The sequence below is a fragment of the Rousettus aegyptiacus genome, unplaced genomic scaffold, assembly GCF_014176215.1.
Source record: "Rousettus aegyptiacus isolate mRouAeg1 unplaced genomic scaffold, mRouAeg1.p scaffold_m13_p_15, whole genome shotgun sequence".
Taxonomy (NCBI): Eukaryota; Metazoa; Chordata; class Mammalia; order Chiroptera; family Pteropodidae; genus Rousettus; species Rousettus aegyptiacus.
This window is the reverse complement of record NW_023416290.1, coordinates 51,937,751-51,957,264: the sequence shown is the minus strand read 5'-3', so window position 1 is coordinate 51,957,264 and position 19,514 is coordinate 51,937,751. Positions and strand designations below refer to the sequence as shown.

At 39.3% G+C, this 19,514-nt stretch overlaps 1 protein-coding gene and 1 pseudogene across 10 annotated transcripts in view; both read left to right on the top strand.

The window, feature by feature from the left end:
* LOC107521579 overlaps positions 1-19,514 on the top strand; it is a 103,335-nt gene that overhangs the window by 68,368 nt on the left and 15,453 nt on the right. For 6 of the 10 annotated variants that reach the window (XR_004954663.1, XR_004954661.1, XR_004954662.1 and 3 more), the window contains one exon: positions 8,482-8,620. Coding sequence is in view for 2 of the 10 variants with exons in the window: in XM_036233022.1 (XP_036088915.1) it covers positions 13,466-13,691; positions 18,495-18,666 (398 nt within the window). In the remaining 8 variants the exon portion in view is untranslated. Of the gene's footprint in view, positions 1-8,481; positions 8,621-9,022; positions 11,188-12,567; positions 13,692-14,487; positions 19,150-19,514 lie in introns of those variants that run through there. The other 4 variants (XM_036233024.1, XR_004954664.1, XM_036233022.1 and 1 more) reach the window with 4 other exon arrangements.
* On the top strand, positions 12,356-12,474 carry LOC118612126 (annotated as a pseudogene).

The following is a 19,514-nucleotide window of genomic DNA, read 5'->3' as shown; positions in this document are numbered from 1 at the left end:
AACACTATCAGAGGTCTGATTATTTTCCTTGTTGTTTTAAATAACAAAAGAAATTCCAATTTAGTTCTTATTCAACCAAAACAAAACAAAAATCCCAATTTTAGCATATTGTTATCCCCTGAAGAAATCGGAAAAAAAATCAAGCATGGTTGTTTCATTTTAATGCTCGATCTCTTAAATAAGCTGACAAATAAATGACATATTTTGATAGGCTCTGTCAAATGTTTATTATTTTTTGCTACCAGTTATTTGGGGGGTAATTATAGCTCTATAATTCAGTAAACATGTTCTGATGTAAACAACTATGAAAATTGCATTTTTGAATGTTCCAACTGTGCCCACAACATAATCAGAAGCAGTAATTTATTACTCAGACTAATAATTAGAGGTAATTAACTACTAGAAGCAATTAGAGATAGTAATTTCTTTCTAAACATAATGTAATGAGCTGCCTTTTGAATGCATGTTTGAATATTTAGCAACCAGTAATTACTTTTAGAGGAAAGAAAGAAATGGGCCTTTTCAGTTAGCAATCCTAGATGCTTTGCTCATGTGTCAGTCTGGCCATTAACACGGAGCTTTGACAAGTCACTGGGCAGAAGCCTCCTGAAAATGAGAGTTCTGTAACACACTTGGAAAGCAGCTGTCCCAGGATTTCATATTTATTCAGTAAGCGAATACATATTTATTGAGTATCTGTTAGGTATAATGTCATCTGTGCTAGACACTGGTGACATGAAAATGAACACGGTAGACACAGTCTTTTCTCCCAAAAGATCACATTTTAGAGAAAGATTTAGATAAATGTGGTACATAGCATGACAGGGAAGTAAGGGTGCCAAAGGAATCTAAGATCGAGAAGGGCTTTTTGTCTCCTTTGAAACACCTCACCAGAATCCTCTGGGCGGCACATAAACCAAGGTGTTAACTAGATGGGGAAGAGATAGAGGAGTCTCTGGCACCAACAACAACAGGGATGAAAAACCGCCGAGGTGGGGATGAGCTGGGCACCTCCACAGAACTCAAGACCCCGCGGGCTGGAGCAGACAGAGGAGGGGGGCAGGGGAGAGGGGAAGGGCATGGGAAAGAGTGTGGGCCCTTTAGGATGCACCAGCCTCCTCAAGCCGTGTGAACAATACAGAAGCATTAAAGGTTCTAAGGTAGGCAATGACATGATAAGATTTGCCTTTTTGAGAGATCTTGCTGGCAGCTGATTCAAGACAGGATGAGAGAAGGCGAGAGAGGATGTGGAGAAGCTGAAGAGCATGCTAAGGAGCAGTTCAGTCGAAGGCAGTGATGGCCGTGACCACAGTGGTGGCTGTGGGGCGGAGCAGTGTAGACTGAGTTGTGCATATTTAGGAGTGAACTTGGCAGTGCTTGGTGATGAAGTGAATACAAGTGGTGAGAGAAAGAGAAGGGAGCTGACTGGTACAGCCGAATGGTCATGGAGCCATCAAATGACCTAAGGAATGACAACAGGAAATCGGGGTGCAGTGTAAATTGATAGCGCTTTGGGGGACATGCCGAGAACTCAGGTGACCACATGCATCGAGGGCAGCTGTTGAGCAGGCAGAGTACATGTCCATTTGGAGTTTGGATGATAGGTCTCCGGTAGAGGTATATATTTTGGAGTCTCATCAGCATAGAAAAGAAGATCTGCTTGAAAGAGAATTTAGAGTAAGGAGAAAATGGAATCCCAAACTGAACCTGGAGAAACGCCATCTACACAACTGTAACAACTAAGCACTCTTATCCGTCCCCAAGTCTCCCCAGTTATTTCTCAGAAGCCCAAGTAGTGACTCGGACATGCTGGCACTTCTTCGCCATCAGCCCTTCAGTGAGATTCCTCCGCCCACAAGTCTTTGAAGGTAGGCGACTCTGCTGTCACTGCTGCGGGAACCACCCTATGAGAACCAAGCGCTGCTTTTCTTCCTAGGGCTGTTCTATTGTTCCCAAAGCTGCAGACGCTGAGGTGACCAACAGTGCTGTGCTCGCCATAGTCTTCCCTGTGTGAATGCAGCCGCACTAACCTCAATGCCTAAGTGAGGATGTGCCCCTCCAAAACTTCAGAGCACACGTTCTCTTCATCCGGAACTCACTGCTTGCTCACTACCTGCGAATCAGGACGTGTCCACATGGCAGACTTAGGGGAATGGATGCCATGCTGGTCTCTCCAGTGCCTCTTCTCTCATTCGTCCTAAATCCATCCACTGATGGGGCCATGGAAACTCAACGTGAGGTCAAGAGCGTGATGACCAGGTCACTGTATGAAACCTGTCTCCGCAGCCCACTAATTGTATATAGACCCAGAAGAGGAATTGATGGATTATACAGAAAGACGTTTAACGGTGCAAACCTGCAACTAGTAGACGAATAAGTCCTGGAGATCTAATGCACTGCATGGCAATAGTATTGTATTTAAACATCAGACTAGATGCTGATTATTCCCACCATGAAAAAAAAAAAAAAAGAAAGAAATGATAATTACATGACAGGATGGAGGAGCTGGCTAATGCTACAATGGCAATTATATTGCAGTATATGAATGTATCAAATTAACGTGTAGCCTTAAACTTACACATTGTTATGTGTCAAATATATTTCAAATTTTTAAAAATTCAGATTCCTTGGCTCTTCCCCAGATTTATTGTCTCAGATTCTCTGGAGACAGGGCCCCGTACTTTGCATTTTAAAAGACATTCAGTGACCCTTTTGTATCCTAAAGTAGTTAGAGAACTGCTGAAATAGAACAGTGTAAAACTGTTTATTTGCCTGGTAACAGAAAATGAGAATAGCAGCTGGGTGCAGGACAAACTAAGTTTTCTTAATATAATGATTTTCGCAGTAAGTGTAAGACTTAAAGCCCCTGGAGAAGTTCTGATCAATAGAGGCAGGTATTGTGGGAAAGAAAAAATGAATTTGGCTGTGGAAATTTTAAGTTCCTACTTTGCCAGACCACTAGGGGAAATCACTTAAATTCTGAGCCTCAGTTTCTTTCTCCAAAAATGATAAAACTAATTCTTGCCTTGCAAGATTGTTTTAAGCATTAAATAAATAGCATTTAAAAGGTAGAACTTTGAAGAAGGTAAAACTCTATGCATAGAAAAGCTGTGTGCGTTTGGTTTGATGTGTGTTTTTGTGAGTTCTCATCCCATGGATCACCACCACTGGTAGGACCTCGGCTATTTGTAAATATCAAAATCAAGTCCATGACCATGAGGTCTTGACAAGTTGAATTCTCAATGCCCTGAGAGGCTGATCTTCTATTTAATTTTGTCACAAAAAAATGGATGACTTGCAGGATATCAAGCTAATTGCCGCCAGTGAGGGAAACAGGTAAAAGCCAAGCAAGGTTCCTCTCTTTGTTCCTCGGTATCCCCATTATCTCCTGTTGGCCCCGAAGCTCGGCCCCCTCTCCACCCTTCCCCACAAAAACACTCATCTTATTCTCTAAAAAGCAAGTTATCTTTATGCATTCTTTGAATGCTATGCTAAAACATAGTTCTCATAGAGTATTTTTTAATTATGTCACCCTAGAACATTTTATTGTTGTAATATCTACTGGACTCTTAAACATACAACTTGAGGTTGATTCTACTGTAAGAACACCCCTTAATTAAGTGGGGGATGTTATTACAACAACCTATCATGGACTGGCTTTGACTATCATTTCACCTAGCCGGTGGTCCATTTTGTCCTCAAATATCTGCATGTGCATTGCATTTCTGCGGTCAGTCAACAAGCTCTTACCCATAGTGAATTCTGCTTCTTCAAGTGGTCGAATTATTCCACCAAAATTCTCTTTATTCTCTTCTACTGTCTTTTCTTGGCACTAAGAGTGAGTTTAATTCAACTCGGAATGAGTTTTACTGGTTTCCTAAGGAGGCAGGTTTAACCATCCACACATGGATCTTGTGAAGCAAAGAGTCTTGGAAAACTGAAGATGAAAGAAAAGGGAAAGACGAAAGAAAAGATCTTGCCTGAACCAAGCACCCTCTACATGAAAAGCACTAGGCGAGGAGTTTTAGACTTTGTGTTTCATTAATTAAAAACTCTCTCCACACCCCCACCCCCTGCAGGTTCAACCTTAATCTCTCCCACCCTTTGGCTGCACTTACAGTGGAAATTTTATTTTGCTGGAAAATCCATCCAAGAAATGACAGAGTGAATTTCTTTTTGAGAACACAAGCTGAAACCCTCATCACTCAACCCATAACTACCACTTATGCACCATTATTTGCTGGACTCCCCTGGGCAGGTATCATGTAGGTATATGCAGGAAGATCAGTTGCATAACATCTTTGTGAATACTTAAACTGCTGACTTTGCTGTGATGACTCTGATTCCACTCATAGTCATCCATAAAGTTGGAGGGATCCTTAGAGATTATCTAATCCATTATCTGTTCCCCGACCTTACAGATCAGAAAACTGAGGGCAACCTGGCAGATAGGCGGCCCCCTTAACTGTCCTACTTTCCTGTGCCCCCACAGTTCTTAAAAGGGTTGAGAAATTCTGCAACCCACTTACCAAGAAGGGGTAACTTGTCTGATATTTATAGGTCTTTTATTTAACCTTCTATTAAAACCTATTTTAATTGTTTATATTGATTTACCTAGTTGTTTACATTGATTCTGAGAATCACTCAATATCTTAGTCCTGAGCAAAACTGAGATGCTCCCAAACCACAGCATTCCAGCAACCAGAAAGCAAAGTCAACATGTCCTGTCCTTTAACTGAAACCACAGTCATTCGCGCTCAGCCTAAAGGCTTGGCCTTTCCCAACACTATCTCCATTCTTCAGGGCCATTGTCAAATGCCACTATGCCCTGCTTGGCAATAAAAAGGCAGCAAAGGTTGTGGGGTGATCTACGATTTAACAGTAGAGAAGTGGAGACCTGATGACACCTTGAGACAATGACAACACAGAACCACCGTCATCATTCTCGGGCTAGAGAGTCTTATTTTCCAAAAGCTTCCCCACTGAATGAGAGAGGAGTCACTGCCTGTTCAAGTCAAGGGTCATTATGCATCAAAGAAATCCACCAAAGTGAATCCAAAAGCGCTTGGGGTTCTTCTTTGGAAGACGAAATGGAGAAGCCCACAAAAAGCCTAACACTTAAACAAGCTCAGATAGATCTCACAGAGCTGGAGCTGGAAAGCTCAAAATTTCAGCCATCTTTCTGCCTCTCAGAGGCTGCTAGGTGGTCTCACTGAACTTCGCTGCTCTCTGGCCGCAAGCCCCAATCTCTCTTGGCTGTCTTCTCTGGTCAAGACCCGGCCCAACCCCAAGGCTCTACATGATTCCCAGATATGCATCATTAATATACTGGTGCCTCTGTGTCTCTTCATTCACCAGTACAATGATTTATCTTGGGCTATGTGTCTCTCTGGGGTCCACTCAGCAATGGTTGGGCATGGATTATGAGGTTCATGTGGCAAACAATTCCAAGGATTGAGTATGAACAGATTAAACTAGAAGAGGAAGTCGGCATGGCAAACTGCACCTTCAGTGCAACATTCAACTATGTGAGTGAATTTTCCCAGAGCAGTCATTCATGGTCTCCTCCTCCCCTCTTGACTCAGCTTCTTTTTGTAAAATATTGGAGGAGGAAAGAATCAGGAGTAGGCCCAAAACGAGAATTGGGAGTTCCCTAAATAAAAATAAGTTCATGACTCAAGGACAAAGAAAAGACATCTGCTTCTTCTATCACATGTGTGTGAGCATGCACACACACACACACACACACACACACATCCATCCCAAGTACTTAGCGTATACAAACATATTGGTAATCACTCAGCAAATATTCACTGAATGACTAATGAATGAATGAAATGGGTATGTTTGTGTAGATGTGAGGTCCTATAGCCAATAGTCCCACAAAATTCTAAAGGAATATTTTCCCCGTGTTTAACTTCTTTTCCCTTCCATTAGTGTACTGTGAGAAAACAACTCAGAATGAAGTTTATGGATGGACTCTAGAGGTAGACTTCCTGGGCTGGATTAGCATAATCTTGGCCAATTACTAAATTTCTCTGTCCCTCTGGTTCTTCCTGTAGAGAATGAGGCTGAAAATAATAGCATTAACCTTAGAGGGTTGGTGTGAGGGTTAAAAGAGTTAATGTATGAAAAGGTCTTAGGTTTCTGGCATAATAAGTGCTATATAAGAATTAGTTATTGTGTTTAGACCAGTGAGTTGTTTCCATAAATTCAATGTAATTCAACAAATATTAATTGGTATATGTACATCACAGATATATATACACACATATCACAGACTAATATATAGACACACACATATATATATACATGTGCGTATCTATTTATTTATTTATCTATCTATATAGTGTGACCTTATGAGGATATAAGGATTAGTCAAGGAGTCAGGTGAGGGAGATAATTACATAAAGAAACTAGCGCAAAGACTTGAATTTAAAAAAACGCTACATAAAAGTACCTATAGAGTGATGAGAAATAAGAATAAGAGATTGATTCTGCCTGGGACTTTACTCACGCGTGGCTCAGAATTTTCAATTACTAGCAAAGTCTGACAGTTTGTGCAAGAACTGAGGTCAACCCCGCATTGACACAAGCCCACCCGCGGCATGAAGCAGGGGTGGGAGGCAACCTAGGAGTGACAAAGGCAGTTTGTAAGGCTTGGGGGTGATTTGGAACTAAATCCTAACCTGAGAATTATAGAGCCTTGTCTAGGAGGTTCAGGTTGAATTCGATTCAAAGGAAATAATGCATTTCTCTCCAATTGGCATCTTGGATAGAACTAATTTTGGCTGAGACAAGCCCAAAATGTGGCCAGTGCTAAAATCAATGAACAGCACTTCCTGGCCAAGGATAATAAGCTGGCACTTCCCCTTCCCGAAGCTCCATCTCTCACAACCTCCTACAGCCTTTCTTCAACCCCTTTTGTTCAGCAAATTATCATTGCAGCCATTAGCTATCAAGATATGTATTGATCAGGGAGGCGATGCCTGCGGAGGAGGGTTTTTCTCTTCCGCCATACATGTACAATGACACTGTCTCATGTCTTCTCAAATTTAACTGAGTTCTTTACTTTCTGTGTGTGACCATGGACTCCAGAAAAAATTATCTTCCTTAGACTAAGGGTTTCCTCATGAGGTTCCAGGGTAGAGTTTATGTAAATAAAAACCTACTTTCCAATTGATTCTCAAGGTCGTTTCAGGACTGCAGCATTTGGAATTGATCTGCCATGAGCATTTGCTCTGAGTAACTCCGTCTCAATCTCTAAAGCTCTGCCAGGGTCTGAAAGAAGAAATCGCGTTCTGTTTAAGATGTACATATTTAAAAATGTCTGCATCCCATTTAATACAGCCGGAACAGAAAATGAGTTGGTCTGAAAAAAAGGTGTAAACATTGTTACAAAATCGGATTCAAAAACATAGCGAAAACAGCATGACTTCTAGGAGTCGACACACCCATCTGTCAGTCACCTTCCGTGCCACTCTGGAGGCATGGTTAGCAGACGCCTTCCTCCACGGGCTAAAATGAAAATTCAATTAGACAATGTTTGTGATGTACCTAGCTCAGGAGGTGCTCCAAGGTTTGTCTCTTTCTCCTTGTCCCTCCTTTAATCAATGAAATATTCAGCAGAAACTCAGTATCTGGAAAATGAAGATATGGCTGTGGTGTGAACCAGGGAAAATGTGGTAAATTTCCATTCATTGGTCACTCACGACATCTTTATTGAATTCACTTTAATGGTAGTTTTCAGGCCTAGTATTGGATGTTGCAGGATGTACCAAATTTAAAAAATAGACATGGATTCTATGCTTAAGAAGCTTAAAGTCTAATATATTCTAAAAGACGTATATTTAATTCATTAAGGTCTATGTGAGATTATAATTTGTATTCTAGAATATGTACAAATAATTACTTTGGGATTTTAGAAAATAAGAAATGATATATACTGGCTACAGATAAAGAAGAAACCGTGGGCTGGAAATAAAAACACATTAGTGTGACAAAGCTTTTAAAATATCCTTAAAGGACAGAGTTAGGGTCACTAAATAGGAGATTCTATTTATAAGAAATGCATAAAAACAGAACTGAACTTCCATGTTCCTAGGGCCTACTATGAGTCAAGGGTTGTGCTAAACGCTTTTCAAACACTTTCTTATTAACATTCACCCTAATACTACAAGAAAGATACTGTATCACCTGTTTACAGAAGAAACCATCTCTGAAGGAGTAAATGACTTGCCTGTGGACATGCAGTGAAAGCCGAAGCTAGAATTTGAGCCCAGTTTGTCTGACTCTTAAGAGAATCACTATACTATGCAAAGAAAATCCAGGATGTATATGGCAAACAGGGAATTGCCCAACTTGGCTCGAGTTTGGAGTGTTTAAATATAATAAGAGATACATAGGGAAAAAGGATGGTCAAAAGCTTGAGAAAACCCACAAATGTTAGCTTACGACTTTTGGCATTTGCTTGTATTTCAGAACTAATTCAGGAGACAGGCACCGGAAAGATAGCCTGCATGTTTTCCATTAAAGAAGGCTTTGAGCACAAAGATAAAAATGAGAAATAATGATTTTCTTTGGATAAATACCCAGATGGATCAAATTGCTGGATCAAAAGGTATATCCATTTTTAATTTTTTTATAAATGTATTTATTTAAATTAGTTTCAAGTATACAGTACATTGGTTAGATATCTATATTGTTCATAAAACAACCCCCCCAATTGCTCCCTCCCTCCTCTGGCCCTCCCCTTCGCCCTCATATTAACACTAACTTCATTCCCTAGACCACTCTTCCCATCCCTGTGCCCAGCTATCAACTACTAATTTGTATTCTTTAACCCTTCATCCTGTTCTCCCATCCCCTCAACCTCTCTCCCCTCTGTATGTCACCAAATTGTCCACTATATTTGTGAGTCTGTTTTTGATTAGTTTGTTCTTTTTGTTCCTTAGATACCGCATGTAAGTGAAATCATAGGGTATTTATCTTTCTCTATCTTACTTATTTCACTCAGCATAATAACCTCCAGGTCTGTCAATGTCATTGCAAATGGTAGGACTTTATTTTTTTTAATGACCGAGTAATATTCCATTGTATATTTCTATTATATCAACAAATGAGTCAATCAGGAGAGGCTAGGTTAAGCCCCAATTACGAATAACCCCCCAAATATTAGTGGTCTAAAACAATATTTTTGCTCATATCACATGTCTACTGAGAATCAGAGAGAAACCTCTTCTTCGGCCTAGATGTCAGAATTCATTGAAAATATCTTTCAAAAATGAAAGAAAAAAAAAAACACATGTCAGATAAACTAAAGATGAGGGGATGCATCACCAGTAGCTTGTGCTTCAAGAAATGTTAACGGTAAAATCTTTAGGCAGAAGAAAAATGATGCCAGATGTGAATTTAGATTTATACAAAGAAATAAGGACTCCAGAAAGGGTAAATATGTGAATAAATATAAAAGACAATTTCTCAATATTCAAAATCTTTAAGGTATAATTGATTAATTAACACAAAAACAATAACAAATTAGTGTGGGGCTTAAAATATATGTAGAGATAAAAGATGTAATAATAATACAAAGAATGGGAGAATGAAACTAAAGCACAGTTATAATTTTTATCATTGCCTGTAAAGTGACATTATATTACATGAAGATAGAGTATGGTTAGTGGAAGCCGCATATTGTAAACCTGAGAGCAACCATTACAAAATAAAACAAATATAGTTAATAAATTAATGGTGAATATAAAATAGAATTCTACAACATACTTAGAAGATCAAAAGAAGAAAAGTAATAGCTAAAAGATGATACACGCAGAAAAAATAGCAAGAAGGTGGATTTAAATCGAAACATATTAATAATAGCATAAGATGTGTCTAAACATTCTGACATAAAGAAAATAAAAGAAAAATATGTGTTCATTGTAATACATGCAGAAAACACATTTAACAAACTAATACTTATTCATGATTATCAAACAAAAGCTCTCAGCAAACTAGGAATAGAAGGAAATTCCTCAACCTTATGAAAACGTCTGCAATAAAACCTACAGTTAATATCATATTTAATGATGAGAGACTGCAATTAATGTCACATTGAATTGTGAAAGACCGAACACATGTTTAATGGTGGAAGATACCACATGATCAGCAAGACAGGGCTTTCTGCTCTCAGCAGTTCTAAACACCATGCTGGAGGCCCTAGACATTTTAGTAAGGCAAGAAAAAAAGGCATATGGACGGGAAAGAAAGAAAGAAAACTTGTCTTCATGTACAGAGGAAATAACCATATATGAAGAAAAATCCTAAGGAACTTTTAAAAAATTGAAAAGGAGGAAAGATAAAAAAGAAATACAAAAATCAGTTGATGTCTATATACTATCAATGAACTATCAGATATTGAAATTTTAAAAGACACCATTGACAATAGCATCTAAAAAACATGAGCTACTTAGAGATAATTTTTTTTAATTATGTTTAAGACCTCTACGCTCATGTTACACAAATGTGCAAGCAGCTTTTATTTGTAATCACCAGCTGTTTGGGTGCCTGGGTGTTAGTCTGGGGCCACAGAGGAGACCGACCAGCAAAAGAAACAAGCAAGATTGGGGGTAATGATGGAAATATTTTACGTAATCTTCGTATTGATTACATTGTTGGTTACTTGGTGTATGCATTTGGGAAAATTCATTGAACTGTACACTTAAAGTGGATGAATTTTTGTATATAAATAATAGCTCAAAGTTGGAAAACAAACAAAAAAAAGACAATAATATTTTTAAAAAGGAAAATATAGACATCATTTTTGGGGGGGAAATACCAGATCACAAATATGGAAGGTGTAGTTTGAAAAAGCAATATTAGCATAAGTTTATCTGTACTGGTCAGTGATGTGTTTGAATAGCCATGGGCAAAGCAGAAGTTTTGCACTCTGAGTGAGAGTCAATTGTTCTAAAACCTAGGTACAGAATATTCATGTAGTCAACAAAGATATTCTTTTTCTTTTGAATAGGTAAGATTACTGTTTCCCAGTACAAGCGTCAAATACTATTATTGAAGTTCTAGAAAGATCTCAGCTAAGTAAAGAAATAACCTCTGGAAAACATAAAAATGAATGTAAAACTAATGAGGAAATAAAACCATGATGATGAAATCTTAGAACAGGTTCGAATGCAGGTATAATAATATGTTTTATAACAATTCTATTTGTGTTTTGCCTACAGTTTAGTGTGTATATGATTTAAAAGAATGTTACTAAATTTGAAGTTGCAATTAATTATTTGAGGGAATTTCATCAAATGTAAGTCAATAATTTTAATACTCATGATTTCGAACTTTGATTCTTAGATATATGAATTTAATAAATTGCATATTAAATAAATTATAAATGTGAGTATTTATATCTATACTCACTAATAAAGTACGCCTTAGACATTAGAAAATGTATTAGTACAGATGAGGAAAATAAAGCCCATGGAAGTTAAGTAATTTGCTTAGTGTCACAGGATTCTCTGCCTTCTGGGGGCCATATATTTTCTTATATGTTACATCATCTGTTATGACAAAAGGAGGAATGATTAACTGTATTCTAGGAAGAGAAAGATAATACAGAAGTGATTAAGAAATGAGTAATGATGATAGATGAGCAGAAATGTCATCGACCATGTGGTATGGTAGGAAAAGCTTTGGACCAGAAGTCAAGGGAGATGGATACTTGCCACAGGACCACTCATTAGCTATGTGAACTACAAGTAACTTCACCTATCCGGATCATCTTTTCCTAATAAAGTGCCTGTCTATAAAATTTCCAGATGCTTTTCACCTGAAAATATGAATGATAAAAGTGGCATTATACTTGACTTTTTTTTGCTGCCACACATATTAAAGCAATAAGATAAAAGAAAAAAAATAGAAATTTTCAAAAATCAAGGCAACAGGAAAATAAAGGTAGATGAAATCAAAAGAAAAACAAAGACATTCAAGTCAAAGTTCAATGTAAATATAAACTTCAAAGTGAAGTCCAATGACAAGTTTCTCTCTAAGCTTCCTGGAAGCCAAAGTAAAAAGGGAAACAATCGGCTGTAACAAAGTATACACAGTGGTTAAGAAAGCCGGCTTGGAAATAAGACTTCCTCGGTTCATATCCCAAATCATCGCTTATTGACTGTGTGACTGCAAATCGGTTTTCTTATCTGGAAAATAAGGTGATAATAGCACATGATTCAATAGAGTTGTTGCAAGTATTTACATAAGTTAATACTTGTTCATTATAGTTTATTCACATACAACACAGTGTCTGGCATCTAAAAGTTGATAAGTGATGGGTTTTAAAAATTTTACTTTTGTCTGTGGCCATGCTACCCTGAACAAACCCAATCCCATCTGATCTCAGAAGCTAAGCAGGGTCAGGCCTGGTTAGTACTTGGATGGGAGACCACCTAGGAAGACCATGTGCTGTAAGCATAAAAAAATTAAAAAAAAATAAGGGATAGTGAGCTGATACACTCCTTGCAATCTGTGAGGTCAACCAAGGGTTGCCTCACCAAAAAAAAAAAAAAAGAAAGAAAAATTACTTTTTACGTAAAATATAAACATTAACAATTATTTGGGAATGGTAACTCTAGCCGATTCCTGTTTTAGCAACACACTAAGAAAATTGTATAACTATTTAAGACTCCTTTGATGTTTATTAATGACTTGTACTTGCCTAGAAGCACATAGCGATGTGCGGCAAAGTGTTTTTTAAAAAAATATCCCAAGAATTCAGCACAGTGCCCAGACCATAGTAAATGCCCCACAAATGTTTGCCGAATGACAAGGTATGACACTGGGTGCCAGTAATAATAAAATTTAAAAACTAACATACTCTTTGATTAGCTTCCAAAGAATTTTCTCAGATTACTTGGCATTTTTCTTTTCTTTTGAAATCTTCAAAGAGAGCATATTTGATGCAGAAGTGAGATGATGAGAACACAAACTAAGCAGCTCTCAGCCCCCAAACCTTTCTGAGATGATAGGTCCTTTGCATGCATTAGATTGCCATTCAAAAAATATTTATTTATGTAGCACCTACAGTGTTCTCGGTTCTTCCCTAAGGTCTTAGATGCAGGGATGGGTAAGGTAGAAGGCCCTCAGAGAACTTCTCAATGTCAACAACATCAAGAACCGTGACTTTAAGGAGAACATGATCCAGTAGAAAAGACAAGACATACACCAATAAACGTATTAGTACCAGACATAGACACAAATCGTAAGACCTACGTGCTACAGAAAAGTGCTACAGAAATCCGGAGGAAGGTGAGGCCATTTAAGCCAAAATACTCAAAACCAAATACCACATATGAAGTACGCAGATGAAAAACCCATTCTGACGCTGCCAAACCTGTGTTTTGTGCTTCGCCTTTCAAGGCTACCGTAAAATAGGTCAGCGAAACAAATTCTGTAATAAACCCTAATGAAAGTCGCAGACAATCGAAATCTTTCTTCAGCGTTTGACACTTGTCCCAGGAAAGCCTGTTATGTGTCAACTCTGATAGAATACAACAGTCCATGTTTAAACATTCCATCTCCTCCCATCGTCTTTCCAGAACACACCCAATTCATCTTGAGTGAGGTGAACGACGTGGTCAGATTTCTAAGAGATGAAATCATTCAAAATGAATCTCACCACCACATGCAAGGTATTGCTATATTAATATTTGATTCGAGGGACTGTGGGACTGCTTATCAATAATTCAGTCATCATTTAATATCAGAGACATGGAATGTACCTGACTGTTGTATTAGTTTACACATTAGAGTGACTAAAATGTAGCACATTATTGCTACTGTCACATTTCTTATGTTACATGATGACAGCATGGCTTACCAGGGCTGAGCTGATATATCCATTCTGCCACCCTGATCTATAAAATAATTGGGAGCAGCTAAACCAGCCCCACTAGGAGAAGTTGTAAAGAGAAACATAGGCTAGGAGCCTGCTTTAGTTTTAATTCTTCCAGAAGAAGCAGACTTGGAGATGGGGATTCGAATGCAAGCCATTTATTTGGAAGGTGAAGAAAATGCTAGCAGAGGAATGAATGAGACAAGAGGAAAGAAGAGAAGGTAGCCAGTTAAGGGTATGTTATTAATCCAGCTCCCACTGTGGATGTCTGGAGTTCAATTTCATGGCTCACTCTGACAGTCTGTGTAAAATACTTACCTCTGAGTTAGCACACCCAAAGAATGAGGAAGCTGGGTGTTTATAAACAGTCCCCATGAGTCATTGTTCTCCAAGAGTGTAATTCTCCAGTATCCTCAACCCACCACTTGGGCAGGAAAAGCATGTCTCAGAGAGAAAGTCCTCAAGCACGGGAATGGCGGGTTGGCAGATGGAAATGGGGGATGTGTCAAAGCACTCATCTCAGTCCGTTTAGGCTGCCATAATAAAATGCCATGGACTGAGAGGCTTAGACAACAAACATTTGTTTCTCACAGTTCTGGGGGCTGGAAGTCCAAGATGGTGCTTTTCAATTTGGTTCCTGGTAAAAGCCCAGTTCCTGGTTTACAGATGGCCTCTTCCTCACTGGTGGAGAGAGAGTGAGTTTCCTCTCCTTATAAGGATACAAATCTCATCATGGGGGCTCTACCTGCAGGACTTCATCTAAATCTAATTACCTCCCAGAGACCTCGTCTTCAAATACTATCACATTGGGCATTAAGCCTTCAACGTGAATTTTAGAGGGACACAAACATTCAGTCCTTGACAACATTGGTGGTATCTGTCACTAAGTCATTCTGTCTCTGCTGCCCAAGCAGACAGAAGGGAAGGAAACCAACATTTATTAAGTAGCCACTACGCGCCAAATACGTTGTACATGTCATAACATCTAATCCCTACAATACAGGCACAGCTCATTTTTTCCCAAGAGATGTCAGATTAATAAGTGACTTACCCAAGCCGACCCAGCCCCAGTAGGTAAGAGAGGACTTGCACGCAATTCTCTCCAACCTCAAATCTAGCACTTTTCCAAGAGAGGGCATTCAATTTTCCCTGGCAGCCACATCAGGCTTTGCTGTCATTTAGACGCAATCTGCAGACCTAAATTTTGACTGTTGGTTTTTAAACATTCCCAGTTTTTGCCTCGTTTTCTCCCTGCCTAGAATGCTTTTTTTTTTTTTTTTTTTAAAAACATCTGCTTGTCTGAGTTGGGATGCTGTCGAATCTAAAGCCAGCCTTCAAAACAGACTAGGACTTGACAACCAGGGCCAGGAATAAAGAGGTATCCTACCTGGAAGAATAGGATGAAGGTGGTACCAGTACTTTTAATGAGTCTCTTCAGTCATTCTCACACACACCAGGGTTTGAGAACCACACCTACATGCAAGAACCAAGAAGCGAGAATGTGCACAGACGCTCAGAAAAATAACAGGAAGAACGCTTTGGCTGCAGCTGTAGAGAAAGAGCCTTGCACACAGGCAGATGCCAGCGCAAGACGGCCTTTCAAAGCCGGCCTTCTATCTTGGGCTCCTGCTGGGGACAGTAAGCCACTCTTGAGGATTTCTGAGCACGGAAAGTGTCATACACAAAGTGGTATTTCAAGAAGATTAATCTGGCAGCCATGAGCCGAATAGATTAGAAAACAGAGGATTGGAACCAGAACACAGTAACGAAATAGAAGAAGCTTTTTGAAATTTCCCTTGGCTCCCTGGTGTTTAATTTTTCACCGATTCATTTTTTTCCCTTTTCTATCCTAAATTAGGGACAAGCCAAGCTGACTTTACTCAAATCTTGAGCTGGGTTTCAAGTACTTACTATTGGAAAACAAATAAACAAACAAACAAAACAGAAAATTCCTTCTTCTGGCTTTATGAAGTATAAAAATCTAGCCAGTTTTATTTCTCTTACTTTCCACTCATCACTCTGGCTCAAAAGAGATTTTTGAAAAGTCTTACCCCTTACTATCAGAAAGGGCTCGCCCCCATCTCTACAGTGATGTTTTTAAGTCCATGCTGAAAAGTTCTGGTACCTAGACAGCAGAATGCTAAATGTAGAAACCCATGATCTTATCTTTCCAGGTGAGTCACAGAACCTGAGGGATAGGGGGGCACAGCGCTTAGGAGGCTAAGGCACACACACATACACAAAGGCTTGGCTTCTGCCTCTACGATGCCCTGGGTACCATGTCAGCCCTGCCCTTTATATAAAGGGGTTTGGCTCTCAGTGCTAAGAGCTGTTAGGAAGACATCTTGACAAACTTAAAAGAACAGGGCCGTGTTACTCTGGGCCTTGTCAAACTTGTAATAACACTCTGATTGGAAATCCCATCTCCGTTTGGGTGGCAATTGATGGGGCGACAGCCAGTAGAAATCACTGCCCTTTGACTGCTAATGGAAGTCTGGCCGGCGTTTTGCTAGCTAGTGATTGGAAGAGCCATTCATTGCATGAAGAACGTGCATCTAAGGCAGGAGGTAGAAAGTGCACCAGGTCCTGGTGATTAGAGGCCCCTCCAGAGGGCATAAGCAGCCAATGCAGGCATCCGAAGGAGGCAGAAAAGGCTCGAGCCGAATGGATGGCAGAGGATATAGACATACGCACTTTGAGCGTGCTTCTCCCTGCCATTCGTTTCATTTAGGCTTCAGCAGTGACTTTGCCTACATAAGCGACTCCGGAAGATTTAAAAGACAAAAGCATTTTGATCCGTTTATCTTAAGGACAGACCATTTTCCAGGCTGCCGTAACATCCAGCAGATGTACAGCAAGGATGGATTTGTTACTAGACTTCTCTTTGCAGTGCTACAAATGTGTGTGGCTAATTATATAACCACCTGCGGTTGTACAGATGGAAACATCTCGGCTCCAGCTGGAGCTCCCACCAAGACCAGAAGATGCTTGGCAACAGTAGTTACAGGCTTTGGCGGTCGAGGAGGGGAATGGTTGGGCCTGTTTTCTCTTTTCGGGTTCCAAATTATAGCTCGGGTAGACAGAGGTTGCTCATGCTTGAAAATATTTCTGTAAGGGCCTAGGCTGGCTGGCACGACTGGCCTTTTTCAGCTCTAAGGCCTTGGTTTACTTTCTTATGATTCAGAATTCTGTTTTTCACCACCAAAGGAAGTGACTTAATTTATTTGTGATTTATGTTATTACATCTTATTGAGCTCCAAAAAATATAAAAAGATAATTATTAAAATAGATGTGTTACGTATTAGTTATGTTAATAATATTGACTAGTAGGCATGTACCCTTGTGAGAAAGGAGGAAATGAAGTCACAGCCACACTTGGACAGGAAGAAGCTAGAATTGAGTCCAGGCACTGAGTCCATTCAGGGATTATTCACCACATCTCAGGGCTCTCTGCCCCTGGAGAGCTGGCTCTGGATACCTAGGGAATTTCATATTTTGCTGATGTTTGAGAATGTCTCCTAGGTTATTTTATGAAGTCGTGACTGCTAAGAGCAGTAATACAGAGAAAACGATTTTCATTTGATGTAAAGCTTCTGAAAATCTGAATGCCATTGCAGACCGGCTCTTCCTTGCTTCTAAAGAGGGTCTTCTTAATGCTATATGAACACATCTACAGAGCAAAACAGAAACGTAACCGTCTTCAGGTCTGGCTCTGAAGGACAAGGGAGGTGTTAATTTTACAGGAACCTGAGGTCTTAGTGCTTTTTTTTGAGATATTGAAAGTCAGCTTGTGGTTTATTGCTTCTCTTTAAAATGGTTGTTCCGACACACAGCACACAGGTTTTTGGAAACCATTAGGCAGTTTTGAAAACATGATGAGGTCAGGCATCTGTTTGTACCCTCCTGGTGATATGACAATGGAGAATAATCTGCACAGAGCAGCCTTTGCAAGTCTGTCCTTGGGGAGATTTATGGTTTATCGCTCGGGATGCATTTATGGCTTGCCAATTGTATTAACTTCAAGTTTGTCTCTTCTCCTCTATCATGTTCTTTGGGTAAAATGAGACGTTATTCTTACTAACATAAGTATTCGATGACTGTAATTCCACTGGCAAAATAAAGAAATGTAGGTCCAGAAAACCACTTAATTTACCTAAGGTTGCAAGGAGAGTATTAAATTTTTAATTACACAAGGAGGCCATTAAACCGAGGTGGCTCTAATGCCGTGGTAACCAAAATATAAACCTGTAAATGCCTCAAGGTCACACAATTAAACCTCTAAGGACAACCAATTCCAAAAAGCCAACTAAACTTGAAGCTATAGCCAATTAAATAATATCCTTTCTTTGCTTCTACACTTTATCCATATCTTTCCCCTGGCTGAAAACTTCCCACATTTTATGAAAAAATATTAATCTATGAATCCAAGAAATGTAATAAGCCTCAAGTATAATAAATACAAAGAGACCCACATCTAAACACACCATAGTCAAACACTTTTTGTTGAAAGCTTATACTACGTGTCTTAGTAACCTAAGGCCCATGTTACAAATCACCATAATTTTAGCATCTTAAAACACAGAAATGTATTTTCTTGCAGGTTTGGAGACCAGGAGTCTGAAATCAGTATTAACAGGTCAAAATCAGGTTGTCAGTGGGGTCATGCTCCCTCCAGAAGCTCTAGAGGGGAACCCATCCACCCCTTGCTTCTTCCGACCTCTAGTGGCTACTGCCATTCCTTGGTTTGCAACCACATCACTCCAGTCTTCAAGGTCAGCATCTTCACACATCTTTGCTTCATCTTCCCGTTGTCTTTTCTGCATATATGTCAAATCTTTCACTGTCTCCCTCATATAAGGGTAATTGTGATTACATTTGGTGTCCACCTGGATAATCCAGAATTAACTCCACGTCTCTAGATCCTTGATTTAATCACATCTACATAGACCCATTTTTTTTTCCATATACAGCAACATTCACAGATTTCAGGGATTAGGATGTAGATATCATTTGAAAGACTATTTTCTTACCTCGCTAGGTGACCTACCATATTACCCAATTTTAAAACTTACTACAGAGCTACAGTAATCAAGACAGTATGACAATCACATAAGGATAGACCTAGAGATTAAAATAGAGAGTCCAGAAATTAACCCTCTATTTAAGGTCAATTGATTTTTAACATTTATAGGCAATTCAATGATGAAAGGCCGTCTTTGGAACAAATGGCACTTGGAATAATTCGATATCCAGGGGTAAGAGCAGAATTTAAAAATCCAAGACTTTTATCTCATGCGCAAGCAAAAATTAACTTTAAAAAATAGATAATAGACCTAAATGTTAAAGCTCAAATTATAAAACTTTTTGGGGCTGAGTCTTCTTGGCAACATTGTACCCGAAAGTCAATGATTTTTTTTTTTTTTCACCTAAAGTGGCTTTCCTAAAAGAAGCAGATAGCACAGAAGCAAACTTCTGAGAAGCAAAACCACAGGAGGCATGTGGACTTCAGCGCATATGTGAGCAGCCTGAGAGGGATGAGCTCCCTGGCAGAACGGGAAGGGAAAACGTGGGAGTGTGGCTTAGGGTAGAAAGGGAGAAAAAGATAGACCAAAAACATGTA